Raw genomic sequence first — 26,134 nt, forward strand, 5'->3', positions numbered from 1 at the left:
GAACAACACACGGGTCCAGAAACAAAGCGGGGTGGGGAACAGGAGTAGCCCCACTTACTATCACTCCCAGTGATCCAATCACAGTGAGGAATTTCACGCTTTCCATCCTTGCCACTCTGAGCTCTGCAGCGTTAAATTTTCTGATCTCCAGAGGGTATGCAGACTCTTGCCAGGGGCCACAGCAAGTGTCTCATTACAGCCAGGACACTTTGGCCTCCCTGTGCCCAGGGACCAGAAAGTCAGCATATTGGCTGTGGAATTTGACCCTGACCAGCCAGGGAAGGTAGCATGTGTATGGAATCCCGGTGGTCTGCTTGGGTGCCTCCTAGTATCCGCTGGCTTCCTGATCCAAGTGCCTAGGACACAGCTCCAGCTGCTGTCCGAAAAGAGTGTGGTATGATTGCCAAGGGCTCAGCCTTTCAGGACTAAAGGTTTTGAGCCACACCACCAGGGAAGCCGCCAAAGCCTGCCAAGATAATCACTGAGGGTGAGGGGAATTTGGAAAGAACAGTGGCTTAGGGAGAGGATGGGTACCAACCAGTATGCACCTGAAACCAATGCAGGATCAGGGGCTACTGCTTGTCCCACTAACTTCCCTCTTCTAAATTCTCCCTCAGAAAGAGAGGCCCACAGAACTCACGGAGGACCTGCCCCCTAAACTTGCTTGCAGAAGTAGATCACTGTGGTACAAGGGGTGTAGCATACTGGCCACGAAAAACGCACAGCTCAGGTCTCCGGCTGTGCCCTGGTAGCACTGCCGCCGACCACAGTGGGGGCACTAATGCAGGTCCACTCCTGAGGGTCCTGGAACTCCTTCAACATGAGATTCTCGGTCGATTTGGCCCGTCGGCCTGGCCAAAACTCTCTTAGAATGGGACTTCCATCTGAAACCTTTCTACCCCACCCCCTTTCATCCCTGCCCCCCCTCCTGATGGGTGTCAGACGCTCATCACGGTCGGAGGGGCTCCCTGCCTTCTCTTGCTCCCTCTCCCCTCATCCTTCACAGGCCTTTCCCCCAGAAGACTTCCTGCACAGGAAATCCTCTCCTGGTGTCTGCTTCTCAGGGGACCTGAATTAAAATTAAAGCTCACTGTTATTACTTTTATTACCCTAAGTTGTCTACTTTTTTCCTTAAACATAAAGACCCAGGAGGAGAGGAGGGTCTTTGGGTCCAAAAATAGTCATATCCCGGGCTTCCCTGGTGGCGCAGTGGTTGAGAATCTGCCTGCCAATGCAGGGGACACGGGTTCGAGCCCTGGTCTGGGAAGATCCCACATGCCGCGGAGCGACTAGGCCCGTGAGCCACAACTACTGAGCCTGCGCGTCTGGAGCCTGTGCTCCGCAACAAGGGAGGCCGCGATAGTGAGAGGCCCGCGCACTGCGATGAAGAGTGGCCCCTGCTTGCCACAACTAGAGAAAGCCCTCGCACAGAAACGAAGACCCAACACAGCCACAAATAAATAAAAATAAATTTCTGATTGCTGACAACACCTTTGTTTAAAAAAAAAAAAATAGTCATATCCTCTTGGCACTAGACCACAGAAATGTCAAATTTCTACCAGTTCAATATTCTCAGTAACGTGTGTATATATAGATGTACACACGTCTATCTATATAAACCGCATACACATATATACACAGTTGAGCCTAGAACAACGTGGGTATGGGGGGTGCTGACCCCCCTTCCCTAGCGTGCAGCCAAAAATCTGTGTATAACTTGACAGTTGGCCCTCCGTATCGCTGGTTCTGCATCTGTGGATTCCACCAACCTGTGGATCGTGCAGTACTGTAGTATTTACTACGGAAAAACATCCTTGCATAAGTGTACCCGTAACCCAGGTATCAGTTCAAACCCATGTTGTTCGAGGGTCAACTGTATATCCTTTATACAACTGTATCCTTGTATATTTGTGATTTTCAAAGGAAGGATTCTTCACTTCAGAAGCTATCAGTTTTAGAAAAAATTTTAAATCCTTGTCTTCCGTGCAAGAGGCAATACATATCCATCTAAAAAGTAACGGTGAGATTAAGTAAAATGTTACAAAATAAGCTGAGAAGGGATTAGGGAAAGATTAAAAGCCAAAAGTATATCTATTAAAGAATTTTTAAAAATCAGTAATAAAAGAGGAAAGAATTACTGATACACTCAATAATGTGGATAAATCTCAAAAAAATTGAGAGAAAGAAGCCAGGAACCAAGGAGTATTCTGTATGACTCCACTTATATAAAACTCTAGAAAAGGCAAATCTTATCTATAGTGACAGAAAGTTCTTCTGGAGCTGGGGAGATTGACTGCAAAGGGGCACAAGGAAATTTCTGCAGAGATGGAAATGCTCTATATTCTGATTGAGGTAGTAGTTCCTCGAGTGTGTGTAACACCTTTATTAAAACCTATTTAACCATACACTTGAAATGGGTGCAATTTACTGCATGTAAATTATGCCTTAGTAAAACTGACTAAAAAAAACAAACGTGATTTTCAACTTTAAAATAACCTTGGGTCAAAATATCCTGCTTCATCCAGGCCACCATCTTTTCTTACCTGGATTTTGCTCTCCCCTTCTGATTGGATTCCCTTACAGGAATCCAGCTTCCCTCCAATCTGTTCTTTGCTCTGCAGCCGGAGTCATGTTTCTAAAAGGAAATGCGATTATGTTACTCCCAACGACTCCCATTCTTCTTCACATGTATCAGTCAGGGTTCAATCAGAGAAAGAGAACCGCTAAGAGAGATACAGATGTAGATACTTATTACAGGGATCTGACCTACACAGTTCCAAGAACCAGCTAAACAGTCTCTGTAGGGCTGTTAGGTCCACCTATTCTCTTCCACTGCTGGAGACTCAAGTCCGCCGGGCAGGCGACTGGGAAGGGAAGATGGATGTAAAGTTCCAACAACCAGCTGGAACGCACAGCCACAAGAATGAACCTCAGCCTGTCAGTTCTTGCTTCCTCTGACCTTGGCGTCATGGGGTGGAAGCTGGGCCATTCGTGAAGCTAAACGCATCTGGCCCAGGAGTCAGGGAAACTGAGGGAGGATCCAGGGGCGGGTGGAGCAGTTATTGGCTCAGCCACTGCCTCACCTCAAGAAGTCAGCCAGGGGGCTTCCCTGGTGGCGCAGTGGTTGAGAGTCTGCCTGCCAATGCAGGGGACACGGGTTCGAGCCCTGGTCTGGGAAGATCCCACATGCCGCGGAGCAACTGGGCCCGTGAGCCACAACTACTGAGCCTGCGCGTCTGGAGCTTGTGCTCCGCAACAAGAGAGACCGCGATAGTGAGAGGCCGCGATAGTGAGAGGCCCGCGCACCGCGGTGAAGAGTGGACCCCGCTCGCCGCAACTAGAGAAAGCCCTCGCACAGAAACGAAGACCCAACACAGCCATAAATAAATAAATTTAAAAAAAAAAGAAGTCAGCCAGCAAAGCCACAACACACATGAGCTATAAAATGACTGCTGCTTCACGTCACCCTGCGTACCTCCTACAAGACTCTCTCGTGGCCAGCCCTAACCAAAAAACATACGGTAGAGCGAATTCTGGGAAATGCGGTTCAGCCTAGCCAACCTGACACGTTACAAAACCAGCGTTAACACACCAAACCTTAGATGGCTTCCATTACCCTCACTGCCTTAACAGAACTTATAAGGTTCTCTGTGACCTGATTTCCACCAGGTCTTCTGGCTTTATCTCCTACTCCCATCTCAGGCTATAAGGACTGAAATATTTACATTTGGTCCTGAGGTTTTCTCTAAATTTCCTAGCCGTTCCACACTATGCCTCCTGGCTGGAATACTCTTCCTTCCTTCCCCTGTAACCTGGCTGAGACCTTTTCACCCTTAGGAAGCCTTTCCTGACATATCACTTTATTGCTGGTGGCCAGTACAAAACCAGGTCCACAGCTGGCACCCAATAAATTTCAATTGAACAAACCATACGCCAATGAGAATTAAGACTGATTACTACTGAATGAACATGACTGGAGACTTAGGCATATAGGGGATAAAGTGCTGCAGCAAAGGTAATACGAGCAGCCCATTAACACATGGGGAAGGCTGTTCCCTTCTCACTTTTGTCCCCCCTCCCCAGGAAACGGGGGGAAATGTCTAGAGACGTTTTTAGCTGTCACCACTGGGGAAGGAGGTGCTACCAGAATCTAGGGGGTGGAGCCTAGGAGGCTGTAAAGCATCCCACGATGCATAGGACAGCTCCCCTCTCCCCAGCGAAGAACTGCCTTGCGCAAAACGTCAGCAGTGCCAAGGCTGAGAAACCCTGACAAAGATAAAGCGTATCCGGATATTGATATATAAAAATATGCATTTACATAAACATATTATTTCACAAATAACGCAGTTTATAACAGGTAAAAAAATCAATATTTAATGACAAATGATTTGTCCTACATGCCAGCAATACAAAGTGTTGCATTTGTACCACCAAAACCAAAGGAATTGGTGAGTCCAATACATCTTTTCTCAGTTTTCCATTCCTGCGCCTTGAGTGGAACATAATTGAGATCAAATTCTGGTTCTGTACAGTCCAGGTTTAAAGTAGGTGGCAGTTTTCGATGATAACAAGCCAGGGAGGTGAAAGCTGCCTCGGCGGCCCCGGCGGCCCCCAGCAGGTGTCCCGTGGCTCCCTTGGTGGAGGAGACGGCAAGGGCGTGGGCGTGCTCTTTGAAAAGATGTTTGATGGCTTTGTTTTCAGCAGCGTCTCCCAACGGTGTGGAAGTAGCATGTGCGTTGATATAGGATATCTCTTCAGGCTGTACACCTGCATCTTTTATAGCAGCAGCCATACATCTAATAAAATGAGAAAAGCAACTGAACTTATCGGAACGACATCTAATTTTAGCAAGGTATTCATTGTCTGTATGGCTTACGAAAAAGAAATATCCAAGTACACTGGATGAAAAGAACCCTTTATGCTCTAATGACAGAACAGCATCTTGGATTACCATGTGAGTTGGAATGCTGTCTGCATGGGAATAACAAGGCACCCCCAGTACCCTGGACTGATTCATCACCATGACACAAACATACAAGCCTATGGATTTTGCAATCTCTAATAAAATGTGTTTCTATTTTATTTGAATTGTCCTTTTTTCCTTGAGGAAAAAGCCACATAGACTCAGGCCTAGAATAATTTCTCTTCTAGAAATTTCTTATCAGTGGGGTGTGTTGTAGAGTTAAAACGTGGAGAAAAAATTCATAACTATGCTTTAATGTTTTCTTTCACATTTAAATGTAAAACTTGGAATATGTCCCAATAATCTAAAAAATGTCTGTACTATTACTTTAAGGCTCAAACACCCTTTCAAAAATTGTCTTATTCAGGCTATGAGAATTCTAAATAAATGAAGAAATACAAAGCCAAACCCCAAGAGAAACAAATCCAAAAATAAAACACTTCTCTGGGAAAACCTCTGAAAATCTCATGGATGTTAACACCCTTTTTTTTAGTTGTTGATCTCTGGGCTGCATACATTTCCTTAAGAGGCAGCTCAGAGTATCATCTGAAGCGTGCTGGAAGGTTTCACCTAAACATAACTATTTCCTCATCTAGCTGACTACCAGGCTTGACATTTCCAGCACCAGCAACTACTCACTAAAACTCAGAAGTATAATTCAGGGGTCGGTGAACTATGACCCTGGCCAGATGCTGTTTTTGTAAACACAGTTGGCCCCTGAACAAACTGGGGGTTAGGGGTGCTGACCTGTCACACAGTGGAAAATGCCCCTATAACTTTACCGTTGGCCATCCATACCCCCAATTCCACATCCGCAGATTCAACCGACCGCGGATCCTGTGCCACTGCCGTATGTACTTGGCGAAAAAGATCCGCGTGTAAGTGGAACCGTGTAGTTCAAACCCGTGTTGTTCAAGGGTCAACTGTAGTTTCATCGGAGCACACCCATTCATTTTCGTACTGTCCATGGCTACTCTCAGTTACAAAGCAGAGTCTGAGTAGCTGTGATAGAGACCCTCGTAGCTGGGATAATATTTTTGGCCCAGAAAGCCAAAAATATTATTTGTTCCTTGACAGAAAAGGCCTGCCAACCCCTGGCTAATTGAACTGGTTAAGACATAATATGATCTAAGCAGGCTAACCTATGAACAAACATACTGACACATAATGTTAGTGTCAGAGGGGTTTTTGGTTTTGCGGGTTTTTCAACTTAACTCACTACCTCTTCCACGATAAAGGCAACTTGCTTTTCCAAGTGCGGTCCTCAGACCAGCAGCGCCAGCACCACCTAGGAGCTGGTTAGAAACGCAGCATCTCGAGCACCACCCTAGACCTATGGAGTCAGAATCTGCATTTTCGTGAGATCCCTGGGTGATGAGAAGTCGCAGCAGAACCCTACTGAAGCGGAGCAGAGACCAGGTACGCGTAGGACAAAGCACTAACTGTACTGTCCAGGTCTGATGGAGGGCTGCAGAAGGGAGCCTCCTGTCTCTGATGGCTGTGAAGCACAACTGAAGGGAAGAAAACGTGGCAAGGTCACACACGGCCTTCTTCACAACGTTACTGGCCTTCGCTAAAAATCCAGATTTTGTAAGGATACTCACATGTTTTCGAGTATTTCAAACGTGGTAAAGCAAAGAATTCAAAAACACTAGTCAGTCTAAAATGGGAACACAACAGAGATACAGTACACCAAGGCCAGATACTACAGTTTCCCCTAAGTTGAGACTCCAATAAAGAGTCTTATCTGAAGAAATGTGAACAAACAACCAGTCTTTACCTTAAGGCACCTTCTCCTCCAGGATCAGGGGCGGTTATGTGACTGGCATCACCTGAGAGTCCGTAGCCCAAAATCTCTGCATAGATCCGAGCCCCTCTTTGAACAGCATGCTCGTGTTCTTCCAGCACCAGCACGGCTGCACCTTCTCCCATCACAAAACCATCTCTCTTGGGATGGAATGGCCGACATGCTGACTTCGGATCAGAGTTTGTGCTCAGAGCCCGGGCTCTGGAAAACGCAGCAAGCGACAAAGGGCTGATGCAAGAGTCGGCACCTCCAGTCACCATCACATCAGCATCGCCGTGGGCTATGAACCTCAGAGAGTCTCCCACAGCATGAGCTCCCGTGGTACAGGCTGTGGACACTGCATGATTGGGACCCTTGAGTTTATAGCGAATGCTGACCTGGCCTGCGGCCATACTGACCAAAATCTTAGGGACAAAGAATGGGCTGACTTTACTGTAACCTTTCGTCTGAAACATCAAAGCAGTTTCAGAAATCACTTCAAGGGGAACCATTCCCATGCCAATTGCAACACCAGTAGCCGCTTGGTCAGCTTCTGACTGAGGATGCCAGCCGGAATCGTTCAGGGCTAACTCAGCAGCCCCAATGGCCATAACGGTGGGAGAAGACATGGACTTGATATCTGATTTGGGCACAAAGTTTTGTGCGTTGAATTGACCTTCATCACAACCTCTTGGCACATAAGCAGCAACACTGCAAGGGACACTCTTATACTCTTCACCGACCAGTGAAACGATTCCACTCTCTCCCTGGATAAGACGATCCCACACCAGCTGAGTGCCAACACCCAGAGGAGTCACTAAGCCAATGCCTGTAACGACAACCCGCCTACGCAATCTGGGTGTTGGCACAGTTCCGAAAAACCTCCTTTCACTTATCAATCGCTGGCACAACCCTGTGTGTATTCGATGAGGGCTTGTAACTTTTAGGAAACTTTGCCAGCCGTTTGACAGCATGGTTGAGACTCAGAGGATCAGAGACGTGCCCGCAGCAGGCCACGACACGCCCAGCAGGTATTGACTGTTGTTGAAATACCTTAAAGGCCTAAGAAACAACATCCAAGGTGATTTTTCTCGGGTGCTTGGTATGAGCTGTTAAGGAGCGCAGGGAAAATAATGTTACATCACTTTTACTTATCAAACCACCTGTCTGGACTCAACCCTTTTTAGACTCTCAGTACCCTCCGACATTCCAAGATAAAGAGCTGAAAAGACGACTCATTCGATTCACAACAGAACTTCACAATGAAAAATATACAGGCACTCCTGGCCGGATATAGGCTGCGGAAAGCATCCTTTTTCAGGATTACCGAGGCCTTATTACAAAAGACAGTTCACGTGTCGGTGGCACAAAACACACTTCAGGGCCTATTCTTTGGGGTGGCGGTGAGAGAACTTTTTCGATCAGGATTTCGGGGACCGCGAAGGTCAAGGGCGGGGGTGGGGGGAAGGGAAGGGGGTGTGGCCAACTCCCCGCACCGCCCCAGACACCCGAGGAAAGCGTGGCGAGAGGAAAAGACACCTGACCCGGGTCCTCCACACCCCTCTCCCCACGCAGCGCCGACCCGACTCGGAGCTGGAGGGCGGAAGGAGAAGAGGAGCGAGCAGACGCTACCTGCACCCGGCCTCCGGCGGCTAGCGCAGCCGCAGTCCCAAGCGCGACGCGGGCGTGCGCACGCGCACAGCACGCCCGCACACGTCCGCGCACGCGCACGCGCAGACCGCGCACGCACACGCCCAGCGTGCGCGCCCTCTGGGCCAGTCGCCCTTCCCCCGCGTCACCTTGGCGGAGGTCAGACGGTGAGGCGAGGGTTCGGGTGCCACCTCACCGACTCCAGCATAACTTGGGAACGAGCACGTAACGAGGGGAGATAGCATTTTTGTGTATCAAAAAGGGATCTCTTTTTTTTTTTTCTTTTGCTAATAATCCCAAATATTCCCCTGTTGTGGGAAGAGGGACTCCGTCATATTCGCCCAGAATGCTAGGGAAGAATTAAAGAAGTTACCGTATCCTTACAGTGATCTCTGTATCGCCCAGAGCTGTTTATAATAGCAAAGTAGGACCCACCAAAATGCGCAACAGCAGGAAATCAGTTGTCTATTTTGTGGTACATCTAAGTAATGTGCAGCCATTTTAAATAATTTTATAAGTGAATATTTATTAATGTGGAAAGATGTTAATTTCTTAGAAGATCCAAGTTGTAACTTGTATTTTTCCTTTTTTTTTTAAAGGGTTTTCTTGGGGGCGGGGTCTGGTGTGCAAGCAAGTATAATGATTGCGGTGTTTTTCCCTTATTTTATTTTTTAATTTTTTAAATTTTTTGGCCACTCCTTGTGGCGTGCAGGATCTTAGTTCCCCGACAAGGGATGGAAGCCAGGCCCCATGCAGTGGAAGCCTGGAGTCCTAAACACTGGACCGCCAGGGGATTCCCTTTCCCCCTTATTTTTGCTTAGCTTTATTTATCATCTTCTCTATAGTATACAAACAATGCTTTTGTAATAATAAAGTTACTTTTACTTTTTAAAACTTATTTTCAGCTCTTGGGCGGTGCTCAAAATATCACAGCCAGTGTCTAAGAATGGAGACAAGAATAGACTAGAGAAGAATGTAGACATTTATTTCTAAGTGTTCGAAAAATTCAATAACTTCTATTTGCTCAGAGCTCACTGTGAATCTATCAAGGGAAAAATAACATGAAAATATAAAAAAGCAAGAAATCAGCAAGGTAGTATTTGTTTAGATGACCATCTGTTGTTCACATGCTGACCCAGGTGTGTTTTGTGTCCTTCTTTCTTCTGTAGATAAAGGATTGACCATATAACCTGCATCTGAAGCTCTCAGCATATTTGTTTCTTTCTGGACAGTGTGCCTCTTGATGGCTTCCAAGTAGAGTGCTTTGCCTTCTTTCCCAGCTCTAGAGAAGAATTTGGGAGAAGCTTAGCTTTTCCTGGTTAGGACTGGATTTAAATGTGTCTGGAAATAGACTTTTTCTAAAGTAGTTCCCTAGTATGACCTTGAGTCATCCTTGATCCAAGGCCTATTCAGTCACTTCTTAGGATGACCTTCTTTCAATGATGATAGAGTTACTTTAAGAGGAATTAAAACAAACGTGGTTATAAAATACAACTAAAAGTTAAGGAGTGAGAAGTACCCAAACTTGCTCTCTCCTCTCTTCATGGCTATATAATGTTTTAAAATCATAGTGTGAAAAGTCCTAAAATATTTTTTGAAGCCAAACTCATATGAAACACAGCTTTAACATGCTGTTCTTTTTTCTTTTGTAACATCACAAAATTACCTTGGATAAGAAGTGACAAGTCAATTAAAATATTGTAGAGGGAATTCTCTGGCAGACCAGTGGTTAGGACTCCCCGCTTCCACTGGTTGGGGAACTAAGATCCTGCAAGCTGTGCAGTGCGGCCAAAAAAAAGAAAAAAAAAAATTGTAGGAAAGTAAAGCCACCAAAAGTCTTTTCATTTTTATTTCTACCTCTGATCTTTCCTTTGGTCTGGAAAGGGGTGAGAGATTTTATGATATTCTAATAGCTATACTGTATGATTTAGTACCATATTCCTTGTTAAAATACCATGGTGTTTTAGCTAAAGTACCAAAATCTTCAAAAAGGCTCCACTTACCATAGCCTCTTGTTCAGACATATGTTTACTTAAATATTTTGTAATGTGATTCAAAACTATCTTTCCAGATATAGTTCCCATTCTCTATTAAAATAGATTTCCACCCAAGATGGCTGTTCTCTTGCTCTCTGTACATCCCCTGCCTGACCAGTGCCTGCTTCACCTACACCCTACTCACGTGACCGACCTTCCTACAGACTTGCCCCCAGCCCCAGCTGGTGACTGTTCTAATCTTTAGATCAGAACCTCTGTAACGTGAGAGTTTATCAAAGGAGTAGTGAGGGGCGTGCCTCACTGCTGGTAACCGATGAGCCAACCTGACATCAATTCCCCTATAACTGGTAACCTCCCCCTCCCCCTGGAGCAAAGACTGCCGCCATGTCCTGCCCACCGTCTGCTGCAGACGGTGGGGTGTCACTCCACGACCTTGCTTCAGACATGTAAGATCCCCCATCCATTAAACCACTGGTGTCTCTGACACTGACTCTGGGCTCTTTCTTTTGTCTTGAAGCTGGGTAAGCCCAGGGCTTGCAGGCCTGCAGGGTGCAGCCCAGCACCCAGCAAAACTGATCTTATCATCTCTAGATTGACTTCAGCTTTTCTTTTTTCATCTCTGTATCTTTGCTTGTACTTTCTTTTCTTCAACATTCATTTTCTTCCTAAGCTGTGCTAGAAGCTGGCATATGAAAATGAATAGGGTATGGTTCTTGCTTTCAGGAAGTTCATAGTCTAAGGAAACAGACATGGAGACAAATATGTGCAAACCACTGAAACAGGTGCTGTAATAGAGGAATATGACAGAATTATAATAATACAAAGGAGACAACTGGGTCAATACTACCTTCCAAAGTCAGGAAAGCCTTCAAAAAAGTTGACCTTTGAACTGCATCTTGAAAATGAGTACATGTTTGTCTAGTAAATTTGGTGGGAAAGGTCATCCTGACAGGCAGAGTAGAACAAAGGCCTGGAGACCTGATATCTTCCACAAACTGCTAGTAGTAGTTCAATGTGGCTAATGCTGGATGTGAGGTGTGGGACAAAGCAACAGTGAAAGCTTGAGGGTGAAGCAGGGGCTGATCTGAAAAAGTCTTGGATGTTGTGCAGAAGACTTTGGATTTGATCCTGTAGGTCAGCAATGATATGCAGGCAGCCCTGGTCTAACTTGGACTGCAACATTCTTTTATTGAATCTAAATTCCTCTAGGAAGGAAATGGTAAACTCTCTCATCCCCTTCACCGGACTCTCTGCTACTTCTTTTGTCTTGAACAAAGACACTTGGTACATTCAGGTTTCTTGCCTGACTCCTGACATCATTTGACAGTAGAGTGTGTGTTGCTGAAATCTGGCCTCTACACTGGTGCCAGATTAAATCTCGGAGACAGAGTTTTGGGTGAAGTAGAAAGAAAGGGCTTAATTGCTTTGCCAGGCAAAGGAGAACGCAGCGGGCTCAGGCCCTCAAGACGGTGTGCCCCGCCCTGGAGGGGGTAGTGAGGAGTCTTACGGTGTTCAAGGAGCAGGGCGTGGTCAGCCAGAGGACATTCTCCTGATTGGCTGGTGGTGAGGTAATGGGGAGTCGGCATCGTCAACCTTCTGGTTCCAACCGGTCTGCGGTCTACATGTCTGTGGGCAGCAGACAGTTAACTTCCTCCACCTGGTGGGGCTTTCAGTACCTGCAAAACAGCTCAAAGGATGTGGCTCAGAATATTCTCTATAGTCCTGGAGGAAGAACTAAAGGTCCTTGACTCTGTTTAATGGCTAAAGTATTATTATTTTGTCTTGCTTGATTGTCTTCCTTTCTTTCTGCATTTTCTCACTTCTCTGATTATTCTTCAACTGAAGTTTTTCTACAGACAAAAGGCAGGTGTAGGACGTGGGTGGAGGTCTATTCTGGGAAGGCCTCCTAGGGTCCTGCTCAGTTACATGTGGGCAAGGGGTAGCCATAGAAAACGTTTCAGCAGAAGAATAACATGATCAGATGGGTGGTTTAGAAAGATCATCGTTGCAGCATGTGCAGGGGGATTGGGGAATGTGGGAGTGGACATGGGGAAGAGAGTTAAGACTGGTGAGGCTCTGCCGGGGGGATGAATTGGGGGCTTGGGACTGACATATGTACACTACTGTGTATAAAATAGATAATAATAAGAACCTACTGTATGGCACAGGGGACTCAATGCTCTGTGGTGACCTAAACGGGAAGGAAATCCAAAAAAGAGGGGATATATGTATACATATGGCTGAGTCACTTTGCTGTACAGCAGAAACTAACACAACATTGTAAAGCAACTATGCTCCAATAAATATTAAAAAAAAAAAAAGAAAAAAGACTGGTGAAGCCCTGAGCTAAGGCAGTGGCACGGAGGAGAGAGTGCTAGGATGCTGTCCTTAACTAAGTGTGTGTTGGGGGCATTTCCTCCCACAGCTGGGAAGTCCTCCCCTTCCTCATCTCATTAACCTCCCAACTTAAGGGTTCTCTTCAAATTCTTCTTCCAAGAAACTGCAACCACAGTGGAATTTTCCTTCTTCTAAACTAATAGTTCTCCAAATTCGCCGTGCACCAAAATCACCTGCAGGGCTTACCACACACATTGCTGGGCCTCATCTTCAATGGTGGGGCCTGAGAATATCCTGCAATTCCCTGGGGGTGCTGACCCTGCGGGTCTCACCGGTGCTCCAACTCGGTGACTCTTACGAAGGCGGGTCCTGTGCTCATCCCCTCCCCTGCTGCACAGTGTGTGGCGCAGGGCCCTTGGCTTCATAACTATTTGGTGAATGAATGAATTACGGAATGAATTAATAAACACATACCCTTATGCATATACCACTTTGTGCATTTCTTACCAAATGATTTTTTCACAGTAACTCTGTTTCATCAACTCAACAGCTATCTGTATGTAAGGTATTATTATTCATTTTGTCCTTCCTACTAGATTAAAAGTTTCTTATGTCATCCATCTCAGACTGCTTTGCATACAGCATGTGCTCAATAAATAGTAGTTGCTTAATTACTTAATACCATCACACAGTAGTGAGCTACCACATCAGTTCCTGGGAGGCTTCAACCCCTCTCCTTGCCAATAACCTTTATTGAGGTCAACATTTTCTTTTTTTAAAAAATATATTTATTTATTTTTGGCTGTGTTGGGTCTTTGTTGCTGCGTGTGGGCTTCTCTAGTTGCAGTGAGCGGGGGCTACTCTTCGTTGAGGTGTGCAGGCTTCTCATTGCGGTGGCTTCTCGTTGCGGAGCACGGGTTCTAGGCGTGCTGGCTTCAGTAGTTGTGGCTCGTGGGCTCAGTAGTTGTGGCTCGCGGGCTCTAGAGCGCAGGCTCAGTTGTCGTGGCACACGGGCTTAGTTGCTCCGCGGCATGTGCGATCTTCCCGGACCAGGGCTTGAACCCACGTCCCCTGCATTGGCAGGCGGATTCTTAACCACCGCACCACCAGGGAAGTCCCAACATTTTCTTTTTTATGACAAAACCTATCCTGGGGAAATTTCAGTGAGTTATATCTTTATTCTAGTTCATTTAAGAATAGTGCCACTATATGTCAACTCTAAAGATGATGTTCTTAACAAAGCTGGAATCCTAAAAAGAAATTCATTATTTCGAAGCAAAAAAAAAAAATCAAGTGAATGAACAGGAAGTTCAAAGCTGATTTAATACTAGAACATCCTTTTATGTGTTTGAAGCAATGGTGGGTATAAAGAGATTGACTAGCTTAAAACCTTTAACTTTTCTAAAGGAAATTGAAGAATCAGAATATTTTCAACTTGACTTAAGTGGAAGAAGCAGACAGGGAAAAGAATGAGTCAAGTCCCTTGTTATAATAAATTCCCTTAATAGCTTCATAGATGGTGGTATCCAAGAGAGAGAGTAGTTACTCAAAGTAACTCAAAGTAAAGAGTAAGTGGGGGGCTTCCCTGGTGGCGCAGTGCTTAAGAATCCACCTGCCGATGCAGGGGACACGGGTTCGATCCCTGGCCCGGGAAGATCCCAGATGCCGCGGAGCAACTGAGCCCGTGCGCCACAGCTACTGAGCCTGCGCTCTAGAGCCCGCGAGCCACGACTACTGAGCCCGTGCGCCACAACTACTGAAGCCCGCGCACCTAGAGCCTGTGCTCTGCAACAAGAGAAGCCACTGCAATGAGAACCCCGTGCACCGCAACGAAGAGTAGCCCCCGCTCGCTGCAACTAAAAAGAAAGCCCGTGCGCAGCAATGAAGACCCAACGCAGCCAAAATAAATAAATTTAAAAAAAAGAATTGGGAAGGATTCAAATTTCAGGTGAATTAAAATAAACAGTAATTTAGTGAATTACCCTTGAAATGAGGATTTCTATGATTTTATGGACTGTACATTATTGTAACAGCATTAATTTTACGGCCTTGGTTTTCACACTGTGGTTGCATGTCCCTCACAAAAGTACCTTAAAGCCATTATCTCTTCAAGGGTAAAGCTAAGTTGATAACATTCTATTCCTCCCCCACCACACAAGCACTCCTGCTTCAGTTCTAGAGTGCCTCCACTTTGGTGTTTTGTATATACCGGGTTTCCTCCTAAGGGTTTATTTGAAAAAAAAAGAAAAAAAAGTGTTCTGTAGCCTTTAAAAAAGTCATAAATACTAGATAGTATATGATAACCTTATACAATTATTATAAGAATAAATGAGTGTGCTGATGGAAAGAAGAAACTCAAGGGGAATACTGTTTGTGATAGAGACAGCTAGTTACAACCCAGGCCTCCCACCTCCCATCCCACAATTCCCAGAGTTGTGGGTGGTGCCTGTCCAGCTAAGGACTACATTTCCCAGCCTCCCCCACTTTTCATCTAGATGGGGCTTCATTTTCACTAATGATACAGTAGAGAAAACGCTGTCATTTCTGGGCCCATGTAGTTAAGAAGCAGGTATGTCGTCTTTTTGCCCAACCACTAACTAATTGCAGAAGTCTCTGTGGCCATATAGCAGTAGTTAGCAAACCACACACTAAATACAGAAGGCTGCTTGTTTTTGTAAATAGTTTCAGTGGACATACCCATACACATTCATTTTAAAGTACAGTTGACCCTTGAACAACACGGGTTTGAACTGCATAGGTCCACTTATATGCGGATTCTTTTTCAACAGTAAATGCTACAGTGCTACACGGTCCACTGTGAGTTGCAACCTCAGATTCAGAACCACAGATACAGTGGAACCTCAGATATACAGCGGAAGTTATACACAGAATTTGAATGCCCGGAGGGTTGGTACCCACATTGTTCAAGGGCAAACTGTATTGCCTATGGAACTACAACTGCAAAGGCAGAGTTAAATCGTTGAACCAGAGACCCTATGGCCACAAACCCTTAAACATTTAATATTTGGCCCTTTATAGAAAATGTTTGTTGACCTCCTCTGAAAGGAGCCTGGGGCCCTCAATCATTATCTGGAGGAAAGCTGCTCACTGACAAATGATACCTCTTGTATGAACAAGAAAGAAATTTCTCATGTTAAGTCACTGAAAATTTCAGTTACAGCAGCTAGCAACACACTATCAGTTAAACACACTATTCTTGGAAGCTGGTCCAAAAACCTACATATTTATTAAAAACTTCTCACATATATCTGGCAAGTGAATGGTAACTGAAGTGAGTGGTTATTGCTCAGGGTCTTGCTCAGAGATATTGGAGGAAAATTTCAAATTTAAAAAGCGAACTGAAGATAAAGCATCAAGAACATTCAAAGAATGTTTACTTAGGCAAACAACTTTTAAAAATCTATAGTGTCAAGAAAAACATTTGTTGAGGTTTGGAAAAGAAAGAAGGCATTGGTAAAGTACACTTTCAAGGTCATGGAGAGGTAGATGATGGATTAAAGAGGTTAGGATTCTTCTTTTAAGAGGAATAAAGGACACTGACCACAGGATCTACCTGCAAAACAAAGTCACAAATTAATACGTACACTTACTATATGGGATGCATAATTTTGCTGTCTTTCCTTTCCCCTCCATTCCATTCTACTTTGTCGTTATTGGATATGTGTTTTACTTTGGTCAGTAGAATCCACAACCCACTATGTTGCAATCTGCAGTTTTGAAAAAAACTTCTTTACAGAGGCATCATATTCTCTGAGCTGGGACTTATGCAAGAGAGTTTCAATCATTTATCTAATTCCAAAAAAAATCCATATAGGAGGAACCCAGCAGAGTTCATGTGTTTGGTTTTGAACGTGGTTTTCTGCTTCCCTCTGGGGTCTTTCATCCACATTTACTTAGGAAGGCCTGACCATCTGCGAGGAGGAAGCTGTAGAACAGTTTCATCTGGGGGCAAAGGAGTGGTTGGAATATAGGGGGTTTCCGCACCGTCTGGCTGGATCTATTGAGGCCGGCCCCGGGGCGCCGAGGAACCTGGGTTCCTGTGATGCACCAGCCAGCACCCCCTACCCCTGCGCGAAACCCTCGCCCCTCCACCCCACCCCGTGGCCCCGACCACCAGACACACCTGGGCAAAGCCCCTCGGTCCGGACGACCAAGACCCACACCCCCTCCTGGTCGAAGCCCCCAGGCCCTGACAACCAGGCCCCTGTCGGCCCAAGCCCCCAACGGCCCCAAACAGCCCCCAGCTCCTCCCAGACGAACCCCACCGGTCCCGAATACTAGTCCCCGCCCCCTAGAGACCAGCCCCCGCCCTCTCCCCCCCCACGCCGAGTCCCCAGCCCAGGATACCAGACGCCGCCCCCACCGGGAAAGCCCCCCGTCCCCTGGAGACCACCCACCCCCCAACGAGCCCTGCCCCCCCCTCCCCGCCCTGGAGACTAGCCCCCACCCCTGGAGACCAGCCCGCTCCCTCTCGGCCGGGCCCCGCCCCTGGAGACCAGCCCCCTCCCTCTCGGCCGGGCCCCACCCCTGGAGACCAGCCCCTTCCCTCCCGGCCGGGCCCCGCCCCTGGAGACCAGCCCCCGCCCCCCGGCCGGCCGCAGAGCGCGGCGAGCTGAGGCGCCTGCTCAGAGCGCACGCGGTGCGGGGAGGCACGGCCGCGCGCTCGAGCATGGCGGCGGCGGCGCTGGGCAGTTCCTGTGGGTCTGCGTCCCCCGCGGTGGCCGAGCTCTGTCAGAACACCCCGGAGACCTTCCTGGAGGCCTCCAAGCTGCTGCTCACCTACGCGGACAACATCCTCAGGTGCGGGGCCGCGGGCGGAACGCGTGCCAGCGGGCGGGGCTCGGCGCCCGCTCGGCGGGGTTTGGGGGCGCCCGGCCGGCCCCTGGGGCGCGGAGGCCGGGAGGGCCCCGGGCCTGGTTCCCGCTCGGGGGGGCGGGGGGTGTGAGCTGGGGCCTCCCGCCAGGGGCCTGGAGACCCGTCCGGCCCGACCCCGCCGGAGCGGAGGGAGTCTCTGCACCTGTGACCTGACACCTGCTGTCGCGGAGCCCGGGGCGAGCCGGGTCCCGGGACGCGCGGGGCGGAGGAGGGGAAGGCGCGCCCCGGGCTCTGGCCTCGGTCCGGCGGTTGAACCGTCTTACGTGTCAGGACAGGAGCGGCGACAGCGTTTCATCCCCACTGCGTGCGTTTCACCCACCCGGTGCCTTCAGTTGCCATAGGGCTTCTCAGAAGTTAGCCACGGGCAAGATGTTTTTCTTCCCAGCATTTTGTGAGTAGCCTAATACTAGAGCCTGACACTACCGTGGTGTTCGTGAGGATAACCTTGGCTAAGAGTAGTTTGTTTCCTTTTCCTCTGAGCACACTTCTAGACCTCTAAGGAGCCTTACAGATTTGGGGAATTGGGAAGTAAGTTTGGGTATTCACTTTGAAGCATTACGTCCCTCCACTCTTAGATCAAATGAGGTGGTGTCCTGAGGGACGGGATGTGGGGGGGAGGGAAAAGGAGCCCCACGTGCCGCCGCCTTAGTGCTGTTAGCTCGTTCATCAGGGCGCCGTGATTATACAGGCTCTGGCCCCGCCCCCCAGCCCCTGGTGCGCTTGCTTTTCTAAGGGGTGGATGTATTGGCCTGAAGTCTAAAAGGAGATCCTTCTCAGTGTCAAGGTTATAGATTTCACGTGACCCAGTTTTGGAGACATTAGTTACAAGTGCAGTGTCTTAACCCATGGCAGTTTTAATATGGCTCATATAGGCAACATTCATGATTTAAAAAGTGAGTTGAAGGAAGAACATATTGAGCCCTTGTTGTGTGCCAGATGCAGCGAGAGATGCAGCGCACAGCTGCACAGTTGAGGCCTGTATGGGGGCCTCCTTCCTCCTCTGTGACACTCTCTCAACTCACCTTCTCAGCCCTGGGAGGTATGACAGCTCTTTACAGCGCAAGGATGCCAGAGGATTCTGCACAGTGAACTCCGAGGCAGAGTTCTCCAGAGCCCGTCAGCTAGCACCTCCCGTCTGGAAAGCCACCAAACTCTTTAAACGCCATTCTTCAGAAAAGGGAGTTGCCCTTGTAATGAGGATTCACTTCTGCTTTCAATCCAGGGAAACCACAAATGCTGAGATCAAGGTGTTTTGAGGAAGAAAATCTTTTGCATCATAATCATCATTATGAATGTTTACCAGACTCATAGAAGAAACTTGGCATGCTGTCAGTGTATGTTGTAGTCTCTACTATGGCTTATGTTTCTTATCTTAAAAAGTTTTTTTTTATCCAAAAAAGGAATTAGGAGTCTGGAACTCATGTAAGTGGAGATGGTATGAAAAACTACCCTTTGTAGTTCATCTTAATTAATAGTATTAGTTCCTGCCCTCATTCTTACAGTTCAAACTCGTTTGGTCTTCAGAGGGGGGAAAAATAACCCACCTTTTCTTCCTCTTCCAGGTCCAGTGATTTGCTTGCCTCTTAACAGAAAAGCCCCAGACCTCTTCATGATCCCTTAGCTACACTGCATTACAGACAGGCTAATCTAACTTATTTGAGAATAGAGGAAACCATGGTTTCTTTTGCTGTTTTAGGAACTCCTTTAGCATGAGAGATAAGGGATGTTGTCTTGATATCCTTTGCTCCTACCTCAGGGTCTGACATAGTATTTTATAGGGTGAGTGCTGAAATGAGAATTTCATTTGCAGTTTTTTTATTGTTGTTGTTAACAGCGATATTTGTCACTATACACTGGTGAAAATAATACTTTGGGTTAAGTTTGAAATTTCTGCTTCAGATGATGTTTATCTTATTCCGCAACTAAGGCTCGTAAAGCTAATGAAATTATAGAATGAAGTATATACTAATTTGCATGTACAATATACCATGGGTTTGAACCGTTTTTTCAGTTCACTGACTTCTAGATAAAAATCAGCTGTCCTCAGTATCTACCTTTCAAAAATCTGCAGTAGTTTTCCTGGCATTCCATGTGGGTTCCCTAGAAAACCTGCTTCATTCATTCTTTAAAAAACAATATTTGATTTCCCACTAATTTCCTTTGCAAACTGCACACAGTTACTGGTTATGAACTGCACTGGGTGTGATTGGGAAGGGCCAAGAATGGAAAGTGGTTTCTTCCTTCAAAGAAAATAAGAAAGACACAGGTATGGAAAATAGGCACAGCATAAAATCTAGAGAACAATTAATTCCAAGACGATGTTTAAGCACTTACATGTTTATGTGAGGAGATAGCTGTATGACCTAGTGTGGAACAGTTCTGAGAACAAAGGTTTGGTAAGAGCACATATGTTTGACATGATAGGCAACAGAAAGTGATTGTAGTTTCTAGACTCAAAAGAGAAGCATAATGAGAGATTCACGTGGAATAATGATGTGAGAAGACACAAGGCGTGGGTTTCATTTCTGAAGCTACAGCAGGGCATAAGCATAACTGTGGACGGAACAGAGAGAAGAACTGTAGTCAGGGACTGGCAGTCCTTGATGACTGAGTGCCAGGGGTAGAGCTGGTAGCGGGAGGAGACAAAATACTGTACCTCAAATAACGTGAGATTTCTCATCTGGGTTACTCCTGACACCTGGAGAAACTGAGCAAGGCTGTCAACTGAGGATGGGTGAGTTTGTTGGCAACTTGTATGGTGGAGAGTATTTATAATCGAACCAGCGGGTCTAAGTCCCAGTCAGCCATTTCCTAAGAATGTATGTAAACTGTCTGGGCTTCAGTTTCCTCTTTTTCAAAAGGAACGAACAATACCTACATTATAAGATCGTTGCAAAAGATAGAAAGAAATAAAGAACATGGCACATGTGTTGTTTGTTAGTCTCATTCAGTTTTTCATGTTAAGCTAGGTTACGTGCACGTTTCCCTTGTTGTCAGCTGCAGAGAACGGTGGAATTAGAGCCAGAGATGCTTCCCAGGTGTTCTAAAGGCAGAGAGATGTTTTTGAAAATTTTACATGTAAGTCACAATAACAAATTTTCAGAAGGGCTAGAAATAGTTTTTCAGATGACCTACAAACCAACTTTTGTGATCAGTAATAAAAATGCAAGATTATAGGATGCACTTATGTACTAAATTTCCACTTGTGAGAACTCTTTCTGGGATTATGCATCCTAAAGAGGAGGAGAGCTAGTGAATGCTCAGATATATTTAATTCCCAGCATTTCTGAAATAGAAACATTTAAGCTTTCCTTTTCTGAGAAAAGGAATGCTGTGACTCAGTGGGAGGCTTATTATTAACATGTTGTAAAATCTTAGAAATATGGTAGATTATGACTTTTGAGGTGCAAAGCGGGACTTTTTCCTGCTATTCAGTTGTAAATACACAGGCTAATTTTCTATAAATGAAACACTTTGTCTACCTGTGGGTAAGACAGCTAGGAAGGCACCAAAATGTGTTCAAAGTGATGGTTGAGTGAGGTTTGGGAAGTTTTGCTGCCCTTTCAAACCCCATTCATTCAACGTCATCATCCAACAACCAGAAAAAGAAATCTCAAGCTAAGGTGCAAGATAATTGCTAACACGCAAGATAAATAATAAATAAAGTCGTAGAAATAGTTAATGGTCACCAGAGATAGGGGGGAAAAAATCAAAGGGTTATAGCAAAAAATATTTGAGAAAAGTCTGCAGAGAAAATTACATTAGTGGAAGAAGAAGATCAAAACTAAAGGTCCGTAGGGGTACTTCAGACGCCGCAGGATACTGAGAGTAGCAATGGGCTCGAGGAGAGTGGCCACACCAGGCTTATGCTGTGAAGCGAGAGGTTCAGGAATGTTTGTGTGGCACTTCTCCAAGGGCAGGAAATGGGAGCTGATGGACCTGAGGTCTGATGGCCCTGGGGCCAAGTTCTGTAAGCCTTTGAGGACTTAAGGGGCTGTCTTTCACATCAGTCTGTGCTCCAGACTATGGCTGGTCTGCTCAACACATTCATTTATTTATTTATTTATTTATTTATTTTTGGCTGCGTTGGGTCTCCATTGCTGCGCGCGGGCTTTCTCTAGCTGCGGCGAGCGGGGGCTGCTCTTCATTGCGGTGCGCGGGCTTCTCATTGCGGCGGCTTCTCTTGTTGCGGAGCACGGGCTCTAGGTGTGCGGGCTTCAGTAGTTGTGGCTCGCGGGCTCTGGAGCGCAGGCTCAGTAGTTGTGGCGCACGGGCTTAGTTGCTCTGCGGCATGTGGGATCTTCCCAGACCAGGGCTTGAACCCGTGTCCCTGCATTGGCAGGCGGATTCTTAACCACTGCGCCACCAGGGAAGTCCTCAGCACATTTAAAAAGAGGAAGCTAGGATTTGGGTACCTGGATGTTATTGCCATTTTTCAAATTTTTATTTGCAATATACATTGAGTGAGAAAAACACATAAATGATATGTGAGGTCCATAGATGTTGTACAAAGATAGAACATTGTTCGTTAGAAACTAGAGAGGAAAATCTAAGCTATACAAAGCCTGTAGTAGAGAAGCTGCTTCGACACTTTGAAACATGTCTCAAAATAATAAGGTATATCGGAACAGCTCATGTAAGTTTTATCAGAATTTTTTAGTGTGAAAAAGGGAAGAAAAATTAGAAAATTAAGCCCAGTGAAAGACTTTGATTATGTAGAAATCTGGAAACTCTTGGAAAAAATAGACTAAGATAGCTCAAGCAGTTCTGCACCAAGTGGGATATACCCTCCTGGTGGTACTGATGTGTTTATCACCCTGTGGAGTGTGTTGAGTGTCGTGAAAAGATGCCTCGTCTACCTGTAACTAGCTTTGGTAAAGGTAGGATTATTCACTGTTTAATGTTTAAGTGGTAAGAAAGAGCGGCACGCTTATGATGTAGTGTGGCACAGAAGCCAGGGATGTAAACATTTCACTGTGCCCAGGGCAGCCCTCACAGCAAAGGCCAAAGGTCAGTATTGCCAAGGTTTAGAAACCCTGATCTGATACACACAATAAAAGAGTAAGGCATCTGTTTCTCTTTGTGTTTCTCAGTTATCTGTGATTTTCAAATGACCTGCAGTAAAGAACAGTATTTTTAATTTCCAATCCTTTGTGGACCTATAACTTTTGTAAAATGCAATGAAAATTTCATGGCAGTGTCAAATTGCTGTAATAATTACTGAATACTTTCAATTTCTGTACTCCTCATGGATGAAAAGCAAAGAGTTTACAGATCAACACCAATCTGGACATTTTAAGTAACACTATTTTGGAGCTTTTGTCTCTGAATATTCTGTAATAAACTTGTGTAATTTTTGAAATTAAAGAAAAGAGGTTTAAAAAAGTTTTGTGTAGTATTTATGACAGTTTGGCAACAGGAACTGCTTGATGGAAAACAAATGTGAAATTTGTTGAAACTTCCACAGTTAACAATCCCTGTTTTGGTTTTTATATCACGATATCTAGAGAACATGTGTAAGTTTAGGACAAAGGTGTTTGGTCATTTGCCAGCACTTGGCCACCCCGTCATCCCAGACCCCAGGCTGGTAGCCTCAGCACTGCTTCTGTGGACCCCTGAGACAGCCTCAGTCTTTCTTAATGCCATACTGATGGAAGCCACTACCATTTTAAGGGCATCAGTATCAGATATGAAACCTACTTATCATCCTGAATTAAGTTCAGAAGGCCTTTTGAGTATAATACCTTGATTGTCTTTAACCTTTTATTTTCTTTCTGATTTTTTTGTTTTTAACAGCCTTTCTGATTTATCAACGTTATTACAAATCTCAAATCAAAGATTTTTCATCTGCTGGTCTCATCTCATGTGTACTATTCAAAATCTTAATCATGGTAAAAGAAATTCATATCTTCATTGTATTTTATTACCGTAGTTACTGTGACAAAAATATATCTTGAGCTGAAACAGAAATTATAGTGAAAAACAACCATTGGTCTAGGGTAGAAAGAAAAATCAAGTGACCATAAAGGTATACCTAGGTTCATGTTTGTCAGAAGTAAAGTCTTTGAGGAGCTGTGATTCATTTGTATATAGCTTCTTAGTTTCTTTTATTCATTCGTTTCACAAATATTTATTAACCACCATCTACACGTCCATCAGGCGCTATTCTCGATGACTGAGATCCATCAGAAGAAAACAGGCAAAACCTTCTACCCCTGTCTGGAGCTTGCATGGAATTTTTTCTTAGCAATGTAAAAACTCATAAAGGTCTCTAGTTTTAACAGCACAGAAATAGAATGTCGCGTGGGTTTCCCTTAGGGCAGCATTGATATTATCAGCTGTGAAGTTAAACAATAAGGTTGCAGTAAGTGTGTACGAGGTAAGAATCACAAAATCAGTCTGTCTTTCCAGACTGTGCATCCTCTTCCTTTAAAGCTGGGATCTCTACTACCTCGTAGGCATATAGCCAGCATAAAATGTGAAAAAGAATGCAAAAACATGGTGAAAAATGTAAATTGTTATATATAATCAGACTTTTTTTTTTTTTAATCAGAAACCCTAATGATGAAAAATATAGATCTATCCGGATTGGAAACACAACTTTTTCTACTCGACTCTTGCCTGTCAGAGGAGCTGTTGAATGTTTATTTGAAATGGGCTTTGAAGAGGTCAGTGTGTTCACGGTTTCTTCTCCGCAGTTCGTGTACAGAGCATTCAGTATAGTGTTGATAGATAATTTCTAAATAAGAATATTTTTATTGATTGATTCATTTTGGAAAACTATGGGACCAGTTATTTCTTCACTTACCCTACATTGAAAAGTCACAGTCAATATGCTTTAAAATCACAGTAAAATATAACAACTCTCTCACAGGGAGAATTCTTACAATCTCAGTCCTTTAGAATAGGGAGGTCAGACATGCAACCCAAGGACTAAATTGTGGTTCTCTTTAGACCTTTAGCAAAAATCTGCCATGTGAGCAAACATGAATTGCATGGGGGTCCAACCACCTGTCTCCAGTAAGAAATGACAAGAGTAAAAACAGAAAAGTTGAGTTTAGTTGCCACACATAAGGGTTCCCTTCTGTGACAGGAGAAAAGAATCTCAGTGGGTTTTTTTGTTTTCAGGTCAAAAGAAAAGCTTGGTGTTTCCATGTTGTGGAATCTTGTGGCATAGTTTAATTTTATGACACAATGAAAGTAGCTTTCAAGATGATGAGTTTTCTTTATGTGTATATGCTTAACCATTTCTAGTTTATGGAATACTGAGAGAAGTCCAGCCAGGTTCTAGGGGCCGAGCAGCCAATAGCAGTCAACTGGCAAGACCGTAGCAGCTGTTAAGGAGATATGCTGAGTTGCTCTGGGATGTGCTTTCCTCCCCGCCTCTCTGCTTGCCTCCCCTGGTTCTGTTTCAGGCCTTAGGAATATAGTGGTGAACTAGTTAGATAACAGATCCCATCTCACATGGAGCTTGCATTCCTGTAGGTTAGACAGGCAGTAGGTGTGAAAACAAAGATGAGCACAAAGAAGAAAATGAGGCATGGAAAGAACATCATAAGCAACTGTAGTGATGGGCAGCTATGTGAGGACAAGCGCTCAGGGGAGGCCCCTGAGATCGTGGTTGAGCTGGGACCTGAGTGATGAGAAGCAATTCAAATACCTGTCGCTCTCAGGTGAGGGTTTTTCAGGCACAGAGCTCCACACGTGTGGAGGATTTCTAGCAGGAGTAGCCTTGGCACAGAAAGTGGCCACGGAGGCAGGCCTGGGGTTTTGGGAACTGTGGTAAAGATTGCACTTTATGACGAGTGGGATGGGAAGCCATTGAAAGGTTTTAAGCAGGGAAGAGTATTTTTGAAGATGGCTCTAGCGGTTGTAAAGAGAGTATTCTGGATGTTCTGGATGGGGGCAAGGGGTAAAGCAGGGAGGCCAGTTATAAAGCTGATCCCGTTAGTCTCAGTGAGAAAGGGTAGTGGTTTGTCTAGATTCCGTGAGGACAGGCTTTGTGTCTGTGTTGCTCCCTGTGTGCCGGCTGCTGGGAAAGGAGCAGAGCAGGTGGGCACCCAGTAAATATTTGTGGAGTTAAAGACCGACAGCAGTGGGGATGGGGCAGTAGTGGGATCCAGGACTTCTTTTTGAAGCAGTCTGTGGGACTTGCCGATGAACTAGATGTGGAATGTAAGGGAAAGGAAGGAATCAGGGTGACGTCTGGGTTTTGGTTTGAGCAACTGAGTGGATGGGAGTCCCATTCATCGAGGTTGAAAAATCTTGGAGAGTAGCAAGTATCAGGGGAGAAAAAACGAACTGTCTTTTGGATAATTGTAACTGATATACTGTTAAATATTCAAGTAGAGGTGTCAAGTAGAGAGTTGGATATATGAGTCTTTGATGATTCAAAAGGAGAGGCCAGGGTGGAGGTATAAATTATGGTGTCACCTGCTTGTAGTTGCTCACAGACATTTGAACATAAAGAATTTAAAACTATAGATGGGGAAAATTGAGAACGTT

General features: G+C 45.4%; 2 protein-coding genes across 6 annotated transcripts in view; one reads left to right on the plus strand and one right to left on the minus strand.

Moving 5' to 3' along the window:
• Positions 1–4,347: 4,347 nt before the first annotated feature.
• Positions 4,348–8,481, minus strand: OXSM (3-oxoacyl-ACP synthase, mitochondrial). Of its 2 annotated transcripts, none has more exons than XM_082460774.1 (3): positions 8,382–8,481; positions 6,744–7,858; positions 4,348–4,796 (listed from the first exon to the last, which is right to left on the minus strand). In XM_082460774.1, exons 2-3 carry the CDS (start codon positions 7,721–7,723, stop codon positions 4,394–4,396), a joined length of 1,383 nt encoding a protein of 460 aa, XP_082316900.1. In that variant the 5' UTR covers positions 7,724–7,858; positions 8,382–8,481; the 3' UTR covers positions 4,348–4,393. The 2 variants fall into 2 exon arrangements, with proteins under 2 accessions (XP_082316900.1, XP_082316901.1); XM_082460775.1 differs by having other exon boundaries at positions 6,744–7,811; positions 8,382–8,462.
• Positions 8,482–17,344: 8,863 nt separating this feature from the next.
• Positions 17,345–26,134, plus strand: part of NGLY1 (N-glycanase 1) — a 57,446-nt gene continuing 48,656 nt past the window's right edge. For all 4 annotated transcript variants that reach the window (XM_082460749.1, XM_082460752.1, XM_082460750.1 and 1 more), the window contains exons 1-2: positions 17,345–17,554; positions 24,183–24,297. In XM_082460749.1, coding sequence (XP_082316875.1) covers positions 17,424–17,554; positions 24,183–24,297 — 246 coding nt within the window. In that variant the 5' untranslated portion in view covers positions 17,345–17,423. The remainder of the gene's footprint in view (positions 17,555–24,182; positions 24,298–26,134) is intronic.

Source organism: Balaenoptera physalus (genome assembly GCF_965194825.1).
Source record: "Balaenoptera physalus genome assembly, chromosome: 4".
Lineage (NCBI taxonomy): Eukaryota > Metazoa > Chordata > Mammalia > Artiodactyla > Balaenopteridae > Balaenoptera > Balaenoptera physalus.

Excerpts from the sequence above, each read along its gene's own strand:
- OXSM (XM_082460774.1), bottom strand. The coding sequence starts at position 7,723 with ATGCTGTCAAACGGCTGGCAAAGTTTCCTAAAAGTTACAAGCCCTCAT. Across the intron at positions 4,797-6,743 it reads GGAGGAGAAGGTGCCTTAAG|ATGTATGGCTGCTGCTATAA; the intron begins GTAAAGACTGGT and ends TCATTTTATTAG.